Raw genomic sequence first — 20,311 nt, forward strand, 5'->3', positions numbered from 1 at the left:
TTTCCCACTTAAGTGTAACTGCCCTCTAATCAGAACAGGATTTTTCTGACAATTTACTTTGAGTTGAGGAGTTCAACGACACATGATTGTATCCTATTAGAATTATTTGTTGAAATTAAAAAACATTTAGGAATTAAGTACTTTACTGGTGTAGCATTATTTAAGAAAGTCTACATGCTGAACTAGATGATACAAGTGTGGTTTCCCCCCCCACCCTATATAAATAGGAAATGTGCTATTTTTGAATTGGATTCATCATGAACTGTAAGGTCATGACTGCTGTTTTTCACCCCCCCCCCACAATTTCTTGTACTTTGTTTTGCATTATTTTTACATTATTCTTTTGCAGTTGCTGGGTGTAATTCTTGCATATTGCCTTGCTAAACACGTAAACAAAGCCAAGTATGAACAGATGAAATAGAATTTAAAACGATAGGGGGTGAGTTATTTTTTGATAAATAAATATTTATAAATAATTCCAGTTACTTCTTGATTGAAAAAGAAAAGAGGCACTAGGCATATCTAGAAATCAGTGGTAGCATGAGGCTTTAAAGATCTTAATTTTAAAGGAAACTATTTTGCACTCTAATGCTCACACATATATCAGCAAGACTAAAGATGTCTAAATGCAAAATGGTAAAAATTTAATAGCATATCCAAATTTCTTAATGACTATTATAAGTAAATCACACAATTACTTCAAAATAGCTGTTTTACAGTTATTTTGAAGATAGATTAATAACTGAAACTTTCAGTACCCTCCTAAATATAGACACTTTATTTGAGCAGTTGTTTGAAATTACGTGTAAAAGGACCTATCAGGTTCAGCACAAATGTTTAATTAGTTTTTGCCTGCTACTTTTGGTGTCGGCATAATGTAAATGAGTGCTTTTTTCTTTCTTTTTTTTTTTTAACCATTGGTTGTTGCATTTACTACAGAAATTACATACTTTTTTTGTATGTTTATCGTAAAAAAAATGTCATTTTTTTTTCTTGATTATGGTGATTTATTACTGATGTTAAAATGGTTTCTTATTTTAATTATTATTCATTTACACAGATGAGGCAAAACTATGACCAATGAGTCATTATGCAAATAGAAGCAACTGCAAGTGAACTACGGCGTGGGTCAGGACACTGTATAAAAAACACCTGATACTGAGCTCCATTAATCAGTGTTACTCTTATTCTTCAGGTGGGAAAGGCAGTGGACTTGAGAGTTTGACAAAGGCCAAATTGTTAATGGCCAGACAACTGGGTCAGAGCATATCTGAAACGGCACGGCTGGTGGAGTGCTCAGTCATCTGTGGTTAGTACCTACCGAAAGTGGTCATAGGCGGGAAAACTCATAAACCGCTGGTGAGGTGTTTGACGACCACAGTTCATCGAGGTGAGTGAAGGCTCTTCCAGATGGTTCTTGGCAACAGAAGGTCAACTGTAGCGCAACTAGCTGGTAATTGGAATGCTGGATGAGAGTACTGTGTCACAACACAGTACATCGAACCCTGCTGAAAATGGGGCTGTGTAGCTGCAGGCCACTCTGAGTGCCCATGCTAACCACGGTTCATGGGCAAAAGTGCCTACAATGGGCACACAGCATCAAAACTGGACCTTGAGTGATTGACCTTGGAAAAAGGTCATCTGGCCACCGGTGGTGTCATGCATCTAAAAATTTGAGCGTTGTTCTGCTGGGATACCCTGGGTCCAGTCATCCATGTGCTGGGCACTCTGACATCTACCTACCTAAACATCATTGCTGACCAGGTACCCTTTCATGACAACTACCTTGCCCTCTGGTGGTGCCGTCTTTCAGCAGGATAATGCGCAATGCCACACTGCCTGGATTGTTCAAGACTGTTTCGTGGAACATGGTTTCCAGGTATTGCCCTGGCCTCTAAATTCCCCAGACATCAATCCCATTGAGTATCTGGGGTTTGTGTTGGAACAGCAACTCCGATCTGCGGCATCTCAACCATGGACCTTACAGGAGTTAAAGGATCTGCTGGTTACGTGTTGGTACCAGATACCACGACACATTTAGAAATCGTGAATCTTTCATGACTCTCCGGGTACAACTTGTTTTGGCTTCAGGTGGAGGGCCAAAATAATATTATGTAGGTGGTCATAATGTTTTTGCTCATCGGTGTATGTGTTTATTTCTCAATTTATTTGATAAAACAATAGGTGCGTATGCCTTTGAATTTTTTTTTTTTTTTTTTTTGTCTTTAATGGTTTTCTGAAGTTGAAAACTGAAGCAACTAATATTTTCATGTTTATATTTTACGATTGTAACTTTTTCCAGCAGAATTAATAAAGTTATATTTTTAATTTTCAAAATTCTCATAAATTTTTTTAATAAATTGCAATTTAATAATTGCAGTCCATTAGTAAAATATCAAGGATTGGTGTACTTTAAACAGAATTAAAAAAAGAAACCACTTTTTTCAAGAAATAAACAGTTCGGCATGACTGCCACTGGGCTAAGATTCTGCTGATGAGTGGGTGGAGGTAACACCTTATTCCACTGAGTCAAAGTGGTGCTTTAGGAAATGGTTTTTTTTTTAATATATGTTCATTCTTTTTAATTTATAACATGTTTAGAATTTTATCATTATGGACACTTCTTTAAATATCAATGCTTTCAGGTGACCAAAGTTTGAAAAGAAGTTGCATCTTGTGCAGTATTATATTTGAGTTTATAATAACAAAATGCATCCTAAAACTTTAATTTGTGTTGCAATTTAACATTAAAATAAAAGTTTATGGGAATTTTTTCAGTAACTTACGTCAGTTTACTGGTCTTTGTTGGAATAAACTTTTCTAAAGAAGTTCACTAAACTGAAGTAAGTTCAGTGGGCTTTTTGGAGGGGGAATAAAGATTATTAGCTCCAATTTTTATAAATATAGGGATGCACTGAGAAAATATCACTAGTTAGGTTCAAGTGTATTTGTGTCTTCAGTTCTGCCTAGGCATTATAGGAAGGGCTGTAATGTGCTTGAAACCTTGTTGATTGACAGAAGGCTTTTTGGAGAGAATTTTCAGTGTAACCCACCCTAGTGGGTAGAAGGGATCTGTGTGTGAAGTGAAGGTATAACAAGGATCTTTGCTAATATCAATTGAGGAAGCCTTAAATATAGTATTACTGTTTAAACACACAATATTAATCAAATTACTTATTAATCTTATTAATTTGGGGTGCTGGTTAATTCAGCATTTGCAGACATGTAGTATTTCTGATGACTGGATGTAGAATTTGAATGTGCAATTACAGTATGTACATGAAAGTTAGATTTGACAGAAAGGGAGACAAGGGTAATGCTTTTAATTGCCAGGACAAGTATATCCAGTATTTAATTAATAGTGTGAAGTTTTAACACTGGGGAAAACAAATATGATAGTAAGAGTGTTTCATAGGTCAGCTGACAGATAAGTATAATCTGTATGTTTATACAGACAAATAGATTGGATGAACAAAGTGAATCAGGGTATCTTATTATGGGGGACCAATTTTCTTGGAACTCGTTAGTTGGTCACTCACATAGCATTTGGGCATTCTTTGGATTTGCTATATGACTGCTTCTTGCATCATCATGTTAGAGATTCCACAAGGGAAAGAAATATTCTTGACTTATCAGTAAGAATTCATCACAGTTAAGAATCTTCAAATAAAGCAACCATTTACAAATGGTTGCAAATTAACAAACTGTGATCACTGCTTACAAGCAGTGATCACACTTTGTTAATTTAGGATATAATTAAAGAAATAACTAGTGTTAAAGGAAAGGGTTATTGCTTTCACAGAAATTGCAATATTCTTAGACCTTGTATAAGTTCTTTTCATTGGGGTTGGGTGGTGACTTTATTATGAATAAAGATGTTATCACTAAAGATCTGGATGTAAGAAATAACTCTGAAATATCTCAGTATCACACGATTGGGTGCTGCATCTAGATAATAGTAATCCTAGATAACATACATACCACTTGGATACACTCAAGGTGTAAATAAAGACATTTATATGAAGTCCACCCCTTGTCTTCTTTCATTTAAACAGTTTTTATATAATGTAATAAAAAATTTTTCCCAATGTTGTAGACAGACTGCAAGGACAGCTCATGGAGTTCTCTCAATGATGTAGAGATACAGAGATGATTTATTCCATTATATGAAGCAGTATCTCATTAGTTCATCTGACATCCATTTAGGTCTAAGCCTTGAATAGTATTTCTTAGTTTGTACTGGAAAGTGTACATGGATGTTTTGAAATATAGCAATTATTAAAATACCAAGTTATGCTTGGTATTTTTATAATTGTGAGTATGAGAGGATATCAGCCAGGTGTAAACAAAAAAAATAATAATAATAAATAAATAAAAACAGAGTTCAAATCTTTTTCGTGAAGCTTTGGAAATCCTCTTGACAACCCGATCTACATGGCAGGGCTATTATTATGAACAAAACTTTGACTTAGCATTTATGAAAAGGCAGAGCCTTCAACGTCTTTCTTGATGTAATCTTAATCACTTATGTCTAATAGATAATCCAAACAGAAATATACAGACAAACAATTCCTAAAAATAATGCTGTACTGCTAAATAATCCTATGAGGAAATGCCTGCATTATCAATGAAATTTAATTTGAACTTTGAAGTTCAAATTAAATTTCACTGATAATGCAGGCATTTAAAAAAAAAAAAAAAAAAAACTGCTTTTTAAGTCAAAAGCTGGCAGCTATGTTAATGCTAGTAATCAGCATACCTACACCAACAGAATGGAAATAAATTATGCAGATGGGCTTAAAAAGGGCAACATTGATAATTGCAGGATACAGTCAGTCCTCGTATAACACGTGTTTACACTACACGAATTCGGTCATACATGATTTATAAATAGGGGAACTTATATAACACAAACCAAATTCGCTTATGCACGATTCACCTTTGTATTTACAAGAAATGGCAGTCTAACGCAGAATCACCCCAACCAAATGCAACACGATAGGAATGAAAAGAAGATTCTGAAAATGTATTTGTTTTTTATATCAGTGAAGGGAAAACACATTTCACCATAGTAACGTAAAAACTAACACAATTCCATCTATTGGTATAATCGCAAATGCAATTTACTACCAGTTTATAACAGATTCCACTAGCAGAAACACAACTGGAAATCGTTTTTATTGTTTTATGGTGGTAACCCCTAGAAATGTGCTTTACTAAAATGTGAGGTGTTCATAGTGTATCTCTGCCTTTACGGTGTTGTTTATTCAGTTGCTACATGCGTGCAGCTTTGTTTATGTGTTTGAAGCATGCCTCCTTGTTTTGTAATTGTGCTTTATTCCCTAAAAATGAGTAAAATACTTAAAAGGTGTGAAAAGGAAGCATCCTGGTGAAGACTCTGCGCAGAGAGAGAGAGAGAGAGAGAGAGAGAGAGAGAGAGAGAGAGAGAGAGAGAGAGAGAGAGAGAGAGAGAGAGAAAAGCAATATCGAAATTTGTAGTGGCTTCATACTATTGTTTATGGCCAAAATCACACTGGCCTCCGGCCCACCGGGGTTTCCCTGGTAAGGCTTATGGCCAGTCCGCCTCTGTCGATAGAGAAAAAATATGAAATTGTGAAATGCTTTGAGCGAAATGAAAGACCATGTGATATTGCACGTGCTACAGACCTAAATAAGGCAACACCGAGAATTACAAAGAATGCAGAGAAAATAAAAACTTTCATAGCAGGAACAACTCTAAGTGTAATTAAAATCCATTAGATTAAGACACAAAGAATTGGAAGAGATGGAGTGGCTGTCATCTGCTTGGATAGAAAATCAAACAAAAAAACAAGTTTGCTTACAACAGAAGCAAAAGCATTAGCAATATTTTATTACATAATAGTCATAATAAAACACTTATTTTATTACGATTATTTATTGTGTTTGGTAATGTTTTGGTTACAAATGTGTGTTCAATCTTGGGTGGTCAGCACCTAACCCTATTTTTCCCATAGGGCCTGTTGTTTATATTGCACGATTTTGCATTGCACGGGGGTTTCTAGGAACACAACTATTGTGCTATATGAGGACTGACTGTACTGTATTTGGGTAGAAGTACTTCCAGCGTAACATAGCAGTTGGGTATGTTATGTACCAAACTGGGCAGTGTGACATGAAGTTCTCTGAGTAGTGCAGACAGCTTGCTTGTGTAGCCCATGGGATTCTGCCAGTGATATTCAAGGATTGGACTGTTAAGGAGGCTTTGTATAAGGCAATGTTTATGCTGGATTTAAGTACTAAATATAGGTTTGAAAGCCTATATTTTAGGAATTATGTAGGTGGTGCTGAAAAGAATAACACAATTAGCCAGAAGGCACAAAAGGATAGTCTTACTGATATAGACCTTTTAATTCTGTAATTTGCATTATCTGGAATCTAGGCACTTTGATTTCTGAAATCAAAGTGCCTAGAAATTAAAATGTTTTTTAAAGGCTTTAAATGGTTTGAGTAAATGTGCTGATTCTATCCTTGCTCTTTCTTGAAAGACGCACATAGGGGATATAAGGATTAAATTGAAAAAGAGTAGTTGTAAAATAGATGTGTGTAAATTTGTTTTCAGCCAGAGTAATTATTGAAACAAACTTCCATGTGGTTTGTGGAGGTGAGTAATTTGAGTAAATTTAAAGAAAGAGATGTCAAATTGTTGGACGGCATGGGCAAATGTAGGCTTTTTTTTTTTTTTTTCTGTTTTTTGCTGCTGTTCTATAAGGTTGTTTCCTGTCATTATTTTGCCTTTGCCACTACAAACAGTACTATTAATGATGTTACAGAAGTTATGTTTTACCATTTATAGCTGTAGTTTTACAAGGAGTAGAGCTGAGTGAGTTTGAGTAATAGAACAGCATATTATTAGAAATACACGTTACAGGACATAATATATGATAAGTTTTGAAGCATAACAGTTCTCTACAACGTGCGAAATATACACATATGCAGAACAGGCACTTGCGGGGAGATTAAATGGCTGATTGTATCTTAACAGAAAGAACTCTAGAATAGTTATACAGTAATACCCCGAAGTTACGCGATAGGTGGGTCCGACAAAAATCACTTAAGTCTAATTCGCGTAAGTTGAGGTACAACTTTGCATATAAATTTTGTTTAATTGGGACCAAGGACTAACATAAACACTAGTTTAAAAGAAAAATATTTAATAAAATTGCAGTTATTTATACATATTTATTCATTTACACAGATGAGGCAAAACTATGACCAATGAGTCATTATGCAAATAGAAGCAACTGCAAGTGAATACAAATTATGTAATGTACAAAATATTTAATACAAATTATGTATTAAAAAATAAATGAGTTACGTAAAAAAGTTATTTCGATGTTGATGGCTTCATAAAATCTAACAAATTCATCTGACGACACAGCGCCTTTTTTTTTTTCATGCAGAATTTCTTCGTAGCAAGCTAATAATTTTTTTATTCCTTGCTTTGTAGCTATAACGTGTTCTTCGTTGGAGTCTGTTTTCTAAAATTTTTAAGCCCTTTTCAATTGAGCTGAGACCTTCTATCAAACTTGCAATTGTCATGTGCTTTTCTGGTGGAACTGTGGGTCTGATGTGTCGGATACTTCAGTGACGTTTTGCTCACACATCTCTGAGCTCATTCATTGTCAGCTCCTGACTATGTGAATCCAACAGCTCGTTGACTTTATCACCATTGACTTCCAAATCTAATTGCCTGGCAAGATTAATAACTTCTTCTATCACATGAGCGACATGATCAGTTTCTGGCATTGTTTTCCTCTCGTTTTTGAAAAAAAATGAACAAAGTTTCTTCCAGAGACCATTCAATTTTTTTTTTTTTTTTTTTGTGAATTTCATCCCAAGATTCTTCAATGATTCTTACGACATCTAAAACATTGAATTGTTTCCAAAAGTCTTTAACAGATATCTCACTATTTTGTCTCATAGCTTCATTCAGACATGCAAACGAACACCTCGTGTAGTAAGCCTCGAATGTTTTGATGACTCCCTGGTCCATCGGTTGAAGCAAGCTGGTTGTGTCTGGAGGCAAAAAACACAACTTTCACACGTGGGTCGAAATTAATTAGGGTGGCAGGAGGGTGACTGGGTGCATCGTCAATAAGAAGCATCACTTTAAATGGAATCTGTTTAGACTTGCAGTAACGTTCGACTTCGGGTATGAAGTGGTGACCAAACCAGTCCTCAAAAACGGAAGCTGTCTCCCAAGCTTTATGATTTGACTTCCAAATCACTGGTAAGCTAATTTTAGATATACACCAAACGAAAAAATCAAGAACCGCGTAACTCAGAGTTCGCGTAAGTTGGGGTATTACTGTATGTTCTAGACAAAAATCCATACCCAAAGATGCTATATTGCATTGGAGGTAAAGATGTTTTCTTTAGATATGGCTGGTGTCATGAATTATTTGTATGCACAAGCATCTGGTCACAAAGTTCATAACAGAACTGTTGTCCCTCTCCTTGAGAACATTGTATACTTCATGGGACCAGTTACCTATTCAAGATTAGGAGAGGAGAGACCTCTCCTCTCCATTAGAAATTCAAGTCTAATGTCAACAAGTATTTTCTTTCATCTTCTTAACCTTAAGCCCCTGTATGTATGGTACTAAGTACTATAGGTTCTAATACCTCTATTGTGTACAGTTTAAAAAGAAAAAAGTCTGCATCTGCTTTGTAGTCTCTTCAGAACAAGTTTCAAAGTTTAGGCAATGATGCACGTTATCAAAAATTTAATCGCTATTATCAGACTATTATTTGTGGTTAATCGAGGAAGAAGCATGTGAAGCTGCATTTGTTAAATCATTGAAGGTGAAATATCCAAAATGTTGGAGCACTTAGAGAACTTTTCCTCAATCACATCCCATGCTGAAACAAATACATTTCCTACAGCATATTGATTTCACATTACGTTTTGCTTTCAAGACAGCACAGTTTTGTTTAATAACATTCTTGGATAGCTTATCTTAAAGCATTGAATTAAAATTGTTGTCATATTTGGCATGTGCTCAACGGTGATTGTATGTAGGCCATTTGTTTTGTAGTGAAGGGGGTGCAGTTATTAATAGTGGTAAATTATGAAAGAAAGCAAGCTTATACTGCATCAGAAGAAAAGAAATCACATTTCAGTTATCTGGCCCTTCCATTTTTTTTTTTTTTTTTTTTTAACTAGCGCTTCCTTGAAATTACTCAAACTATCCACTTCCATAGTAATGGATAACAGCTTGTTACAGTAATCAACCACCCTTTGCTGAAGGGGCAAACCTGAACATATATCCTGCAACCATCCTTTCTCAACTTGGAATTTATGTCCCCCTCATCAGCAAGTGGGAGATTGCCATTAACATTCAGCTTACTCAAGCCATTCACAGCTTTAAACACCTCAATCACATCTCCCAGCAGGTGGCTAGTCTCAAGTCTCTGCAATTTGCAGAACTGAAGCTTTTCTATGTAAGAGCACCCTTTTGTTCCCTTCACAAATCATTGCCTTCTCTACACCTGTTCCAGCAAATCTACATCCTTCCTAAATTGAGGCCTCCAGACCTGTATACAGTACTCATGATGTGGCCTAACTATGACCTTATACAAAGGGATATCACCTTCTTATCCCTGCTGGCAAAGTTTCTGTATATCAGTGACAAAACCCCATGAGCTGTTCTGGAAGCATGTCTGCACTGCTCAGAGAATTTCATGTCTAACTGCACAGTTACCCACAGGTCTTTTTTATTCTCTACCACCCTAATTGTAGTACTACACAGTTAATAAGTTACTGTGAGGTTACTGCTACCTTGCATTTTTCAATGTTAAACTTCTACTGCCATTTGTCAGCCTATCAACCCAGTTTTCCTATATCTTGTAGTAGCTCACCCTGCTGACCTTTGTATTATCATTTTGACATCCATTTAGGTCACAGCATTGCTTTGTTGGTATTAAAAGTCCAGTAGCTTCTCTGATTACTACTTCTTTGATTTACTGCCCTGAACAAGTCCCATTTAGAATTTGCTGTTGGTAATATCATCAGTTGGTTTCACTCTACAAATTTAAAAAATGTCTCAGACCTCTGCAGTCACCCATACAAAAGCCTTTCTCTTGACCGTAGTTATGTCTTTAATTAAATTCCGCACTAGTACACTGTGATCACTGCCACTTAAGTGTTTTTTTTACCTGCCAATTCTTAATGCATGAAGAATCATTGCTGATAACCACATCAAGAGTATTGCTTCCTCTTGTTGCCTCTCTAACATGCTTCTAAACAAGAAAACAGTCATCCAAGAAATCCACAAAAGTCTTGCTGTGTGAAAATAAATTCCGGGCAACATCAGGAAAGCTGAAATGTTAAAATTCCCCATTAAAATAAGGCCAGATGATAAAAGGAAGCAGACTTTTTTTTTTTTTTTTTTTTTTCTACATCAGCCAAGAAATAAAATAGTAAAACAAAACAGAATGTTCATACAATTCAGCATATTAGTACTTTTCATTTCCTCAAGGAAAATCATCTAATTCAGCTTTGAATTTAGTCATATTTACTGCCTCTACCTCTTTGCTTGACAACTTATTCCAGTATTCAACAACCTGTTGCCCTTAAATGAACTTCATGTATTCCAGTCTTCCCTGTTATTCCCTGAGATTTTATATTTGCAATCTTGGTTTTTGTCTTGCCTACAAGGCAGAACAAATCTTCATTTATTTTACTCAAACCTTTCAGCACTTTATACTCCACGACAATCAGCTCTTCCCCTAGATGTCTAGTTCTCAAGCTTTGTAGTTAATGTGCTGTTCTACCTATGTGTTAATTAGCATTTATCACTATACTGGTTGCCCTTCTTTGAATGCTGTACAGAATTTGTCTTCTTTAGCTGTGGTCTAACCATCATTTCATATAATAGAGGGATAATGATTACCATTCCTGCCTATACTAGCAATGATCCTATTAATCATGGAAAGAACACTGCTTTTCTAGCCACCTCTTTACACTATTGAACATGTAAATCTTTTATTCTTGAACCACTTAAGCCCTTCTCTCTCTCTCTCCCCCTTGTGTGATTCTAGGACTTCTATTCCCTACATGCATAATGCTACATTTTGAAGCAAGAACGTGCAAAAACACCACTAATTTAGACATGTTCATTGTAAACATATGTAAATTATACACGAATTTTCACATGGCCAAGGAGGTAAGCAAACTCTTAGCCATAATTATGAGAGCATCCTTGGATTCTTGTATCCCCAATTCATAAAGGGGATCAAAGGGTGGCATGACTAATTACAGACCTGTTACCTAGTAACATTATTTTACCTGGAACTGCCAGGTAAAATAATGGAGTCACTGGTTTAAAAAAATAATGCAGGACCACCTGTGTAGGAGGACAGTTATACTTGAGTCACAGCATGGATTTGTTATGGGGAGACCTTGTCTGATCAATTTGATTGTATACAATGATGCAGTGACAGGAACTGGATACAAAAAATAATTTTGATAACATTTACTTGTATTTCAGAAAATATTTTTGACACTTTTGCTCATAAAAGACTGCTGTGTAAATTTGAACACTGGGACATTAAGAGTAAGTTATTTCTTGTGGGTCAAGAGATAGTTGAGTGGAAGAAGGTAGTGGTAATCGATGGACACTGCTCTCCATGGATTAATATTAATTAGTGAAGGCTTCAGGGTTGGCATTATTCTGCATTTATTTATATTAATGGTGAAAATATATACCATGTTTCATGTCTAAGTTTGAAGATGATACAAAGGTTGGCAGTGAGGTTAATGACAGTAATGAAGGTCTGCTGTCGCAACAAAATCTAGAAAAATTAGGCAGATGCTCTGAGAAATGGCAATTGAAGTTTAACATTGACAGATGTAAAGTGCTGCATAGAGGTAGCAGTAATCCCAGAAAAATGTATTATCAACTGTGTGGTACTACACTCAGGATAGTGGAAAAGGACCTGGTGATAATTATGCAGTCTAATATGAAGTTCTCTGAGCAGTGTAGATAGACTGCCAGGAAAGCTCATGGGGTTTTGTTAATGATATACAGGAATTTGGCTAGCATGAATAAGGAGGTTATTATCCCATTGTATAAAGCAATGGTCAGGCCACATCTTGAGTATTGCATATCAGCCTGGAAGCCTCATTTTAGGAAAAATTTAGAGCTGCTGGAACGGGTACAGTGAAGGGCAGTGAGATTTGTGAGGGGAACAAAGGGATGTTCTTACCAGGTAAGGCAAATTGCAGTGTCAGTGTCTATAGACTAGGCACCTGTGAAGTGGTCGATTGAGTGTTTAAGGCTTTGAATGGCTTGAGTAAACAGTGCTGATAGGATTCTTTCTCTTGCTCAGATTACACTCAGGGAGACATAAAATAAGTCTGCCTTCAACCAATGGGTAGTTAATTGCTGGAACAGTCTTCATCCGTTATTGTGAAAGTGGATAGTTTGAATTTTCTAGATCCTGTTATAATCTAGGAAAGTTGGGCTGAGAAATGGCAATTGAAATTTAACATTGATAAATACAAAGTACTGAATATGGGTAGCAATAACTCCAGAATAATGTACCAACTGAGTGGTACTACACTCAGGTAATGGAAAATGAAGACTTGGGGGGTAATTATGCACTCAGATATGAAGTTTTCTGAGCAGTGCAGACAGGCTGCCAGGACAGCTAATCGGTTTTTTTCACTTATATATAGGAATTTTGCTAGCAGGGATACGGAGGTGATTTTCCCATTTTGTAAGGCCACATCTTTAGTACTGCATACAGGTCAGAGAAGCCTCATTTTAGGAAGGACAGGGAGCTGCTGGAATGAGTACAGAGAAGGGCAACAAGATTGAGGGGAAGAAAGGGGAACTTTTACCAAGAAAGGCTTCAGTTTTGCAAATTGCAACATCTGGAGACTAGGCATCTGCAGGGTGATCTGATTGAGGTGTTAAAGGCTTTAAATGGATCAAGCAAGCTCAATGCTGATGAGATTCTTTCTCTTGCTCAGACCACACATGAGGCGGCACAAATTGAAATTTAGGTAGGACGGTTGCAGAATAGACATACAGAAGTTTGCCTTTAACCAGATGGTGGTTGATTGCTGGAACAGACTGCTATATGTAGGGAATGAATAGATTAAGGGGGGGGTTTTCCCCTCCTGAAAGCAAACACTTTGCTTTATTGCATTTTCCACTATTAATACTAATAAACAAAAATTTTATATACACTGGCATTCAAAGAAAGTGCATCACCTAGGAATTACACATTTCTAACCCTTTTTTGTGATGGTATGTTACATTAATGATTAGCATCACAAATATAAATACAAACAAAAGATATTTATTAATAGTTAAGGCAAAGCTAAGTAATATTTGACAGGTGCTCTCAAAATATTCCAAAATGAGCATTTGCAACCCTCATACGACAGTTTTGGTAAACATGACAATTATGACTGAAATGTTATCAGAAGCCCTCAATTTGCTTCAGTTTATCATTCTAAATGGAAAACAAAATGAAAATTTCACCAGATGCAAACTAATATTTAGTTGAACTGCCTCTGGCCCTGATGATAGCAGCACACTGTCAGGGCATTCACAAGATCAATTTCTGAAGATAATGAACTGATAGTTCATTGTTCCAAACACAAATTATGGCTTCCTGAAGTTCAGAAGGGTCTTTGGTTTCTTTCTGGCAACTGCAGATTCCACATGATGCCAACAGTTCTCTATAAGATCCAGGTCTGGGCTGTTTCTTGGCTAGCTAACAGTTGTAATGGACTGTTCTTCCAACCTTTTTTCATATGTAACACATGTAAACACATTAGTGGTTCAACAGTAATGTCGAACCACTAATGCAGAAATGGAGCTAAAGCAACTAGAAGTGCCTACTTACACTTTTTGCCCGATGATAAGGAGCAGAGTCGTCCTGAAAGATGCAGTTACATGGCTAGTTGAAATGGTCTCTGATGGCTGGCAGCAATTTGCCTTCCAATATAGCTAGGTATCCATTGGCACATCTCGGAACCTTTTATGAACTGCAGGTGACCTATACTCTGCGATATGAAATGCACCCCACCCCCCATATCATTTGGCTGGTAGGGAATTTCACTGTAGACACCATACAGTCAGAATGGTATTCTTCACCACGTCTACAATGAATCGTTTGTCTCCCATCAGAGCTATGCAGGTTGAATTTCTTCTTATCTGAGAAAATAACTGACTTCCACTTAGGACAACATGCCGTTTAATCTGGGCAGAAGACTGCAGCACTCGAGATTACCCTAAGATTGTCTCCGACCATCCATACTATGTAGTTTGGTCGGATTTCTGGAGGTCACAACCATAAAACAATTAGCTGTTTATTGGGCTTTTCTGTTAGTGTAATCTATTATAAATGGATAGTTTATAATAGATTACACTAACATTCAATAACTCAGTTATTGAATTTGCGATAATACTAATAGCTGGAATTCTGTGGGTTTCATGTTATGATGAAATGTGTTTACCCTTTCATGAAATCTTCAGTCACATAAACAAATTTTCAGAATCTTCTCTTCGTTCCTATTTTTTTTGGGCTTCTTAACTTGTTACTCCTTTCTCACTTGTTAGTATCGTGTTACTTGCGATTTATGTGTGTCTGCTATGTTCTTTGTTATTGATTATCTTTTTTACTGTTTTAAAATTTATCCCCCCCCCATAAATGTCAGTGAACAGAAATATCAAATAGTTAGTATGTACATATTACAGTGCATATTAATTCAGCTAGGCTTGTAATTAATATGAAAAATATCTGCCCCTTCCCATACAACCATGATCATAACTTTTCATCTCTCAGTTATAGATTGAATCTATAGGAAAATCAAATATCCGAAACGTTGTCAATACGTAAAAAGATTTTAGAAACTTACAACACTGTATGCCAGGCAAGTGCTGATTGCATGCTTCTCGCTTTAAAACTGATTTTTTAAATTATTTGCATTGTAACTGTAATTCATGTTTAATTGAACACTCAGTGCAATTTTTATATTTTTAGAATGATTCAGACCACCTCTTATAACTTCAAGCACTTTCAAGATCTTGATGGCAATGCTGTTTTACACAGTTCTTCAAAATTTCAGGTTTTGTATTCATAGAACTCTTAGTGAAGCTAAAGGTTTTAATTTAAATTGTAAATGCGTTCTGCTTGTAATATAGTAAAATGTATTGTCCTTGTATCTTAAGTTTCATTTTGAAAGAACAAATTTATACTGTATAGACATTGTTTACAGTTTTCTCTTAATGTTACTAAGTGACACTGTACATTTGTATTATAATTTAAAGTTTTTATCAGCTGTAACAAGGTGACTTTTAAAACCACTGATTGAAGGTTTAACAAAAAATCTAAAATGTGATATTTTTGATGTGTTATTGAAAGGCCATTTTTAAGAAGTGAAAAGCTAAAATCATGTGGCTTGTATTTCTTACAGAGATCTAATTGTAATATTTTTCTTGCATTTAATATTCTATCAATGTGTTCCTTTAAGCACCCAACTTATTCTGTCAATTCGATATGTATGTACACACACACACACCTTTTTGTATCCAGCTGTTTTCTATAAGTATATACATGTAACTTCTAGTCGTTTTTATGACTCATTCTTTCTATACTTTATTCTCATCGATACATATCTGCATGTTAAAATAAACTGGTTCAGAGAATCTCTGCTTAATGTAACTTCTGTTCCTAATGATGATTTGAGACTTATGAAAATAAGTTTCCAGTAGATGTATATTTGTTTTTAATAAACAGTTATATAATTGTGTGTTCTGAATCCATAATTACCCTACTTAAAAATTTTTAAATATTTTTTATTAATATTGTTCCATTTCGGACTTAAAATTGCATTAGTTTGAATCCATATTATTGAAGTTATTTTATTATTATATATTTTTTTAATATCACGGCAACCATACTAACTCAAACTTCCAATAATCCTTATCTCCATGTGCAAATCCTGAAATACTGCACCTAGCACAATGTAGTTGACCACCCAGGTGCGAACCAATGTAAGCAGGGGTCAAGGTGTAGTGCCCACACTACACAGAGGAATGCCAATACCAGGTGGTAGATGACTCGTGAACCAATGCAATACCACCACTTTACTTATTGGAGGCTCGAAGTGTTGATACCCATGTTTAGTCTCCAGAGCAAAACCATGGTAAACCTCCCCCATCGCTTCCATTATGCAGTATGATTGATATCCTTTGAGGTTATGATGGATATCATGGTGAGATCCAATCTTCCTCACCCTTCCAGTGTGTAGCACACGCTTCTTGATTAGACCGGGGTTCGAGCCCATCACCACCAAATACGGAGGATGCGGAAAGGTCAGGGAATGACCACTGCATATCCCCGGAGTAATATGGCCTTAGTTGCTAATGCTCCTAATAACCAAATAACAACAACATCCTCACCCTTCAAGATTTACTGATCTCAGACGGTGTTTGCAGGCCGGCTGCTAGATAGTTCACCTGACCAAACCTATTGGTAACTCTGTAGGAGGCTTCCAGACCAGGCACCTCCGTAGCCAGGTGGGCAGAAGCAGCAGTGCATAGCACAGGCTTCTTGATTAGACCGGGGTTCGAGCCCATGACTACCAAATACGGAGGAGTGTTTTTTTTGGTATAGGCCTAATGACTATTATGAGTATAACAAACAACTGTACAGACATATAGAGTGGACCAGTAAATTAGCAATTGCTTAAAATGCAGGACATAACTTTTTGGATATTAACTGGACCTTGTGGGTTGATTACTCACACAGACATTTGTGGATTTATTGGATAATTGATTTTTTTTTTAAGCCAGCATGTTAGAAAAGTCAATCTGATTATCAGGAGGGACCCTTCATGCATTAAGAATCTGCAGATAGAAGATCCATTAGGTGGCAATGATCACAGTATATTGATGTGAGATTTACTTAAAGATGTAACTGCTATCAAAAGGAAAAGAAAAGGGCTTTTGCTTTCATAAAGATGACTAGAGCGGTCTCAGACAGTTTTTAAATTCTGTGCAGTGAGATCAACTGATGAAGTTACCAACAGCATATTCTAGATGGAAAGCATTAGGGGATACTATTGTAGAAGCTACTAGGCTTTCTATACCAACTGAGAGATACAGTTCAAGGCAGAAAGTTAAAGGGATGTCAGATGAACTGATGAGACTTGTGGCAGCGAATAAAAATAATAAATTTTATGCAGTGAATTAATAATGGACCAAGTGATGAAGTAACCACCAGCAAATTCTTGATGGAAAGCATTCAGGATGTTACACAGAAGCGACTAGACTTTTTATACCAACTACGAAATACAGTTCGTGGCATAGACCTAAATGGATATCAAATAAACTAATCACCAGCAAATTCTTGATGGAAAGCATTCAGGATGTTACATAGAAGCGACTAGACTTTTTATACCAACTACGAAATACAGTTCATGGCATAGACCTAAATGGATATCAAATAAACTGATGATATTTGTGGCAGCAAAGAAAAATGCATGGGATGCATACATCAGGGGAGAGGCAGATGGCTACATTAGATATAAACTAGTCTGCAATGAAGCCACAAAGGAGGTTAGGCAAGCTGAGGCAGATTGCAAGAAGCCTCTGGCAAAAAAAAAAAAAAAAATTCTTATGTAAACAGTAGAAGGAAGAGGTTGAATGATATTGTGAACAAACTAAAATTCTATTGGGGAGCTGAATGATTTTGTGATAACTGAGGGAGAAATTTTTTTTTTTTTTATGAAAACCCCAAACACGAAGGTATCAAAACCTATAGTACATAGTACCGTGCATGGGTTGAAGGAGAAGTATGGGGGGAGGGGGGGATGCCGGAAACTTTGCTCTAGAGACTAAACATGGGTTTCACCACTTCAAGCCTCCAATAAGCAAAGTGGTGGTATTTCACCGGTTGATCAGTCATCTACCACCTGATGAATTGTTGAAGCTAAGTGTAAATGGGATCTTTCCAGTTGTATTAACTTCTATCCCTGAGCCACCTCCGTAGCCAGGTAGGAAGGAGCAGCAGTGCGTAGCACACGCTTCTTGATCAGACCGGGGTTCTAGCCCGTCACCACCAAATACGGAGGATGCGGAAAGGTCAGGGAATGACCACCGCATATTCACAGAGCAATATGGCCTTAGTTGCTAATGCTCCTTAAAACCAAACAACAACATCTATCCCTGATTATGAGAGCATCCCTATGAACTGGATATGTGCAAGTGTATTTCCAATTCACAAAGGAAGACATCAGTAATTACAGACTGGTTAGCCTGGCTTGTGTTACAGGGGAAATAATGGAGTCTGTGATTAAAGAAGTATGGTGGGCTCATCAAGACAGGAATGTAGTTATAATGCAGTGACAACATGAATTTGTTAAGGGGCAGTCTTGTCCGAACAATCATATTGAATACTATAACAAAAGGAACTGAATGAGCTCACATCATATACTTTGATTTCAGAAAAGCTTTTGATACCGTTGTGCATAAAACACTGCTATACAAATTGGAGCAGTGTGGCAGTAAGGCCACGTTGCTGATATGGATAAAAGGATAGTTAAAAGGAAGAAGACCAAGGATCAATGGGCACTGCTCTAATTGGACTAATGTTATTAGTGTGGTCTCCTAGGGTTCAGTGCTCAACCTATTTTTTTTTTAAATAAATATATATATATGATAATGATAAAGGCATATCAGGCTTAATATGTAAGTTTGCAGATGATACAAAGGTTGGCATGTTGCAAGATCTAGACAAATTGGGGAGATGGGCAGAGAAGTATAAATTTAATATTGAAAAATGCAAAGTCATATGGGGAGCAGTAATATCAGATTAATGTATCTGGGAATGAAATAATGTAACGAGAATGAAAATGAACTGTGATATGGTTCTCTGAGCAGTGCAGAGGGGTTTTACAGGACAGCTCGTGGGGTTTTTAGCAGGAAAAAGGTGGTTATTCCATTGTATAAAGCAATGGTTAGGTCACATCTTGAGTGCTGCATGTAGGACTGGAAGCCCCATTTTAGTAAGGATGCGGATCTGTTGGAAGTGGTGCAGGAGCAAAAGGTGCTCTTACAGGAAAGACTTCAGTTTTACAAATTGTAGTACAGTAGAACTTCAATGGGGCTTAGAGGGGAACAGACATTGTGTGTTGTCAGACACTCAGTCTAAAACATTGATGGATCCAATATCAACAGATCCAAATCTTCTGAAATAGATTTAGGAGAAATCTGGTTGACCTGCCTCCCTAACACTTGATATAGATATAAGAAAAAGGAAAAACTGACACTAGTAAATAATACGAAGGTCTTTGAGATAACAGAAGAGGAGAAAAAGCAGTATGTACTGGAACTTTAGAACAAGTTTGAGCTTCTGCAGACTGCTCAGGATGAAGATATCGACAAGGAATATTACATCTTTTTGAAAGTGATAAAGCCCAAGAAACATATAGGTAAAAAGAAATCCAAAGAAAAATTAGTCAAGAAACACTTCGGATGAACCAAAGACTGACAAGGAGAAAATTGAGCATACTGAGTTATGCAAAACCATTAGAAAAAGAATCAGAGAGGACATAAGAAGATTTAACACAAGAAAAGTAGAACATGCATTAAGGGAAAACAAAGGACTTAAATTGGCAGCTATGAGCAGTTAATACAGAAAGACAAATGATACTGAAACTGAAGAATGCCAATGGTGTACTTATAAATAGTAGAAGACTACTATAGAGAATTGTACAAGTAGCAAGGGAACAATGCTAGCAGTGGGGAAAATGGATTGCAAATTAGTAACACATACAACATACCCAATATCCTTCCTGATGAGGTAGAACATGTGTTGAAGAAAATGAAGAATCAGAAAGCCCTGGCAGAAGATGAAGTTACTGTAGAGTTGTTAAAAGTGGGAGGAAGAGACATGACACAAAAACTGGCAAGACTTCACAAAATGCATCAGAAAAGGTATGATGCCTAAGGAGTGGAATAATGCAATCATAGTTTTGCTGCATAAGGAAGGAGGTAAATTGGAAATTATAGGAATTAGCTTGTTATCCCACATTTACAAGTTGTTCACTAGAATCATTACTAACAGATTAGAAAGAATATTTGAGGAGAATCAACCGAAAGAGCAAAGCTGGCTTTAGGACAGTATCCTCAACTATGGATCACCTTCATATAATATCACAGCTAATGGAGAAAGCAAATGAATATAAAACACCATTATGCCTGGCATTCGTGGATTATGAAAAGGCATTTGACTCCATACAGCA

The 20,311-nt window shown here is 36.4% G+C and overlaps 1 protein-coding gene across 2 annotated transcripts in view; it reads left to right on the plus strand.

Annotated features, from left to right (window-relative positions):
* The window catches only part of LOC150091139 (tetraspanin-6-like), a 100,000-nt gene extending 84,270 nt beyond the window's left edge, over positions 1-15,730 (plus strand). For both annotated transcript variants that reach the window (XM_090382187.1, XM_090382188.1), the window contains exons 7-8: positions 350-439; positions 15,046-15,730. In XM_090382187.1, coding sequence (XP_090238313.1) covers positions 350-421 — 72 coding nt within the window. In that variant the 3' untranslated portion in view covers positions 422-439; positions 15,046-15,730. The remainder of the gene's footprint in view (positions 1-349; positions 440-15,045) is intronic.
* The last annotated feature ends 4,581 nt before the right edge of the window (positions 15,731-20,311 follow it).

This window comes from Mastigoproctus giganteus, chromosome 1 (genome assembly GCF_048544385.1).
Source record: "Mastigoproctus giganteus isolate SK-2022 chromosome 1, ASM4854438v1, whole genome shotgun sequence".
Taxonomy (NCBI): domain Eukaryota; kingdom Metazoa; phylum Arthropoda; class Arachnida; order Uropygi; family Thelyphonidae; genus Mastigoproctus; species Mastigoproctus giganteus.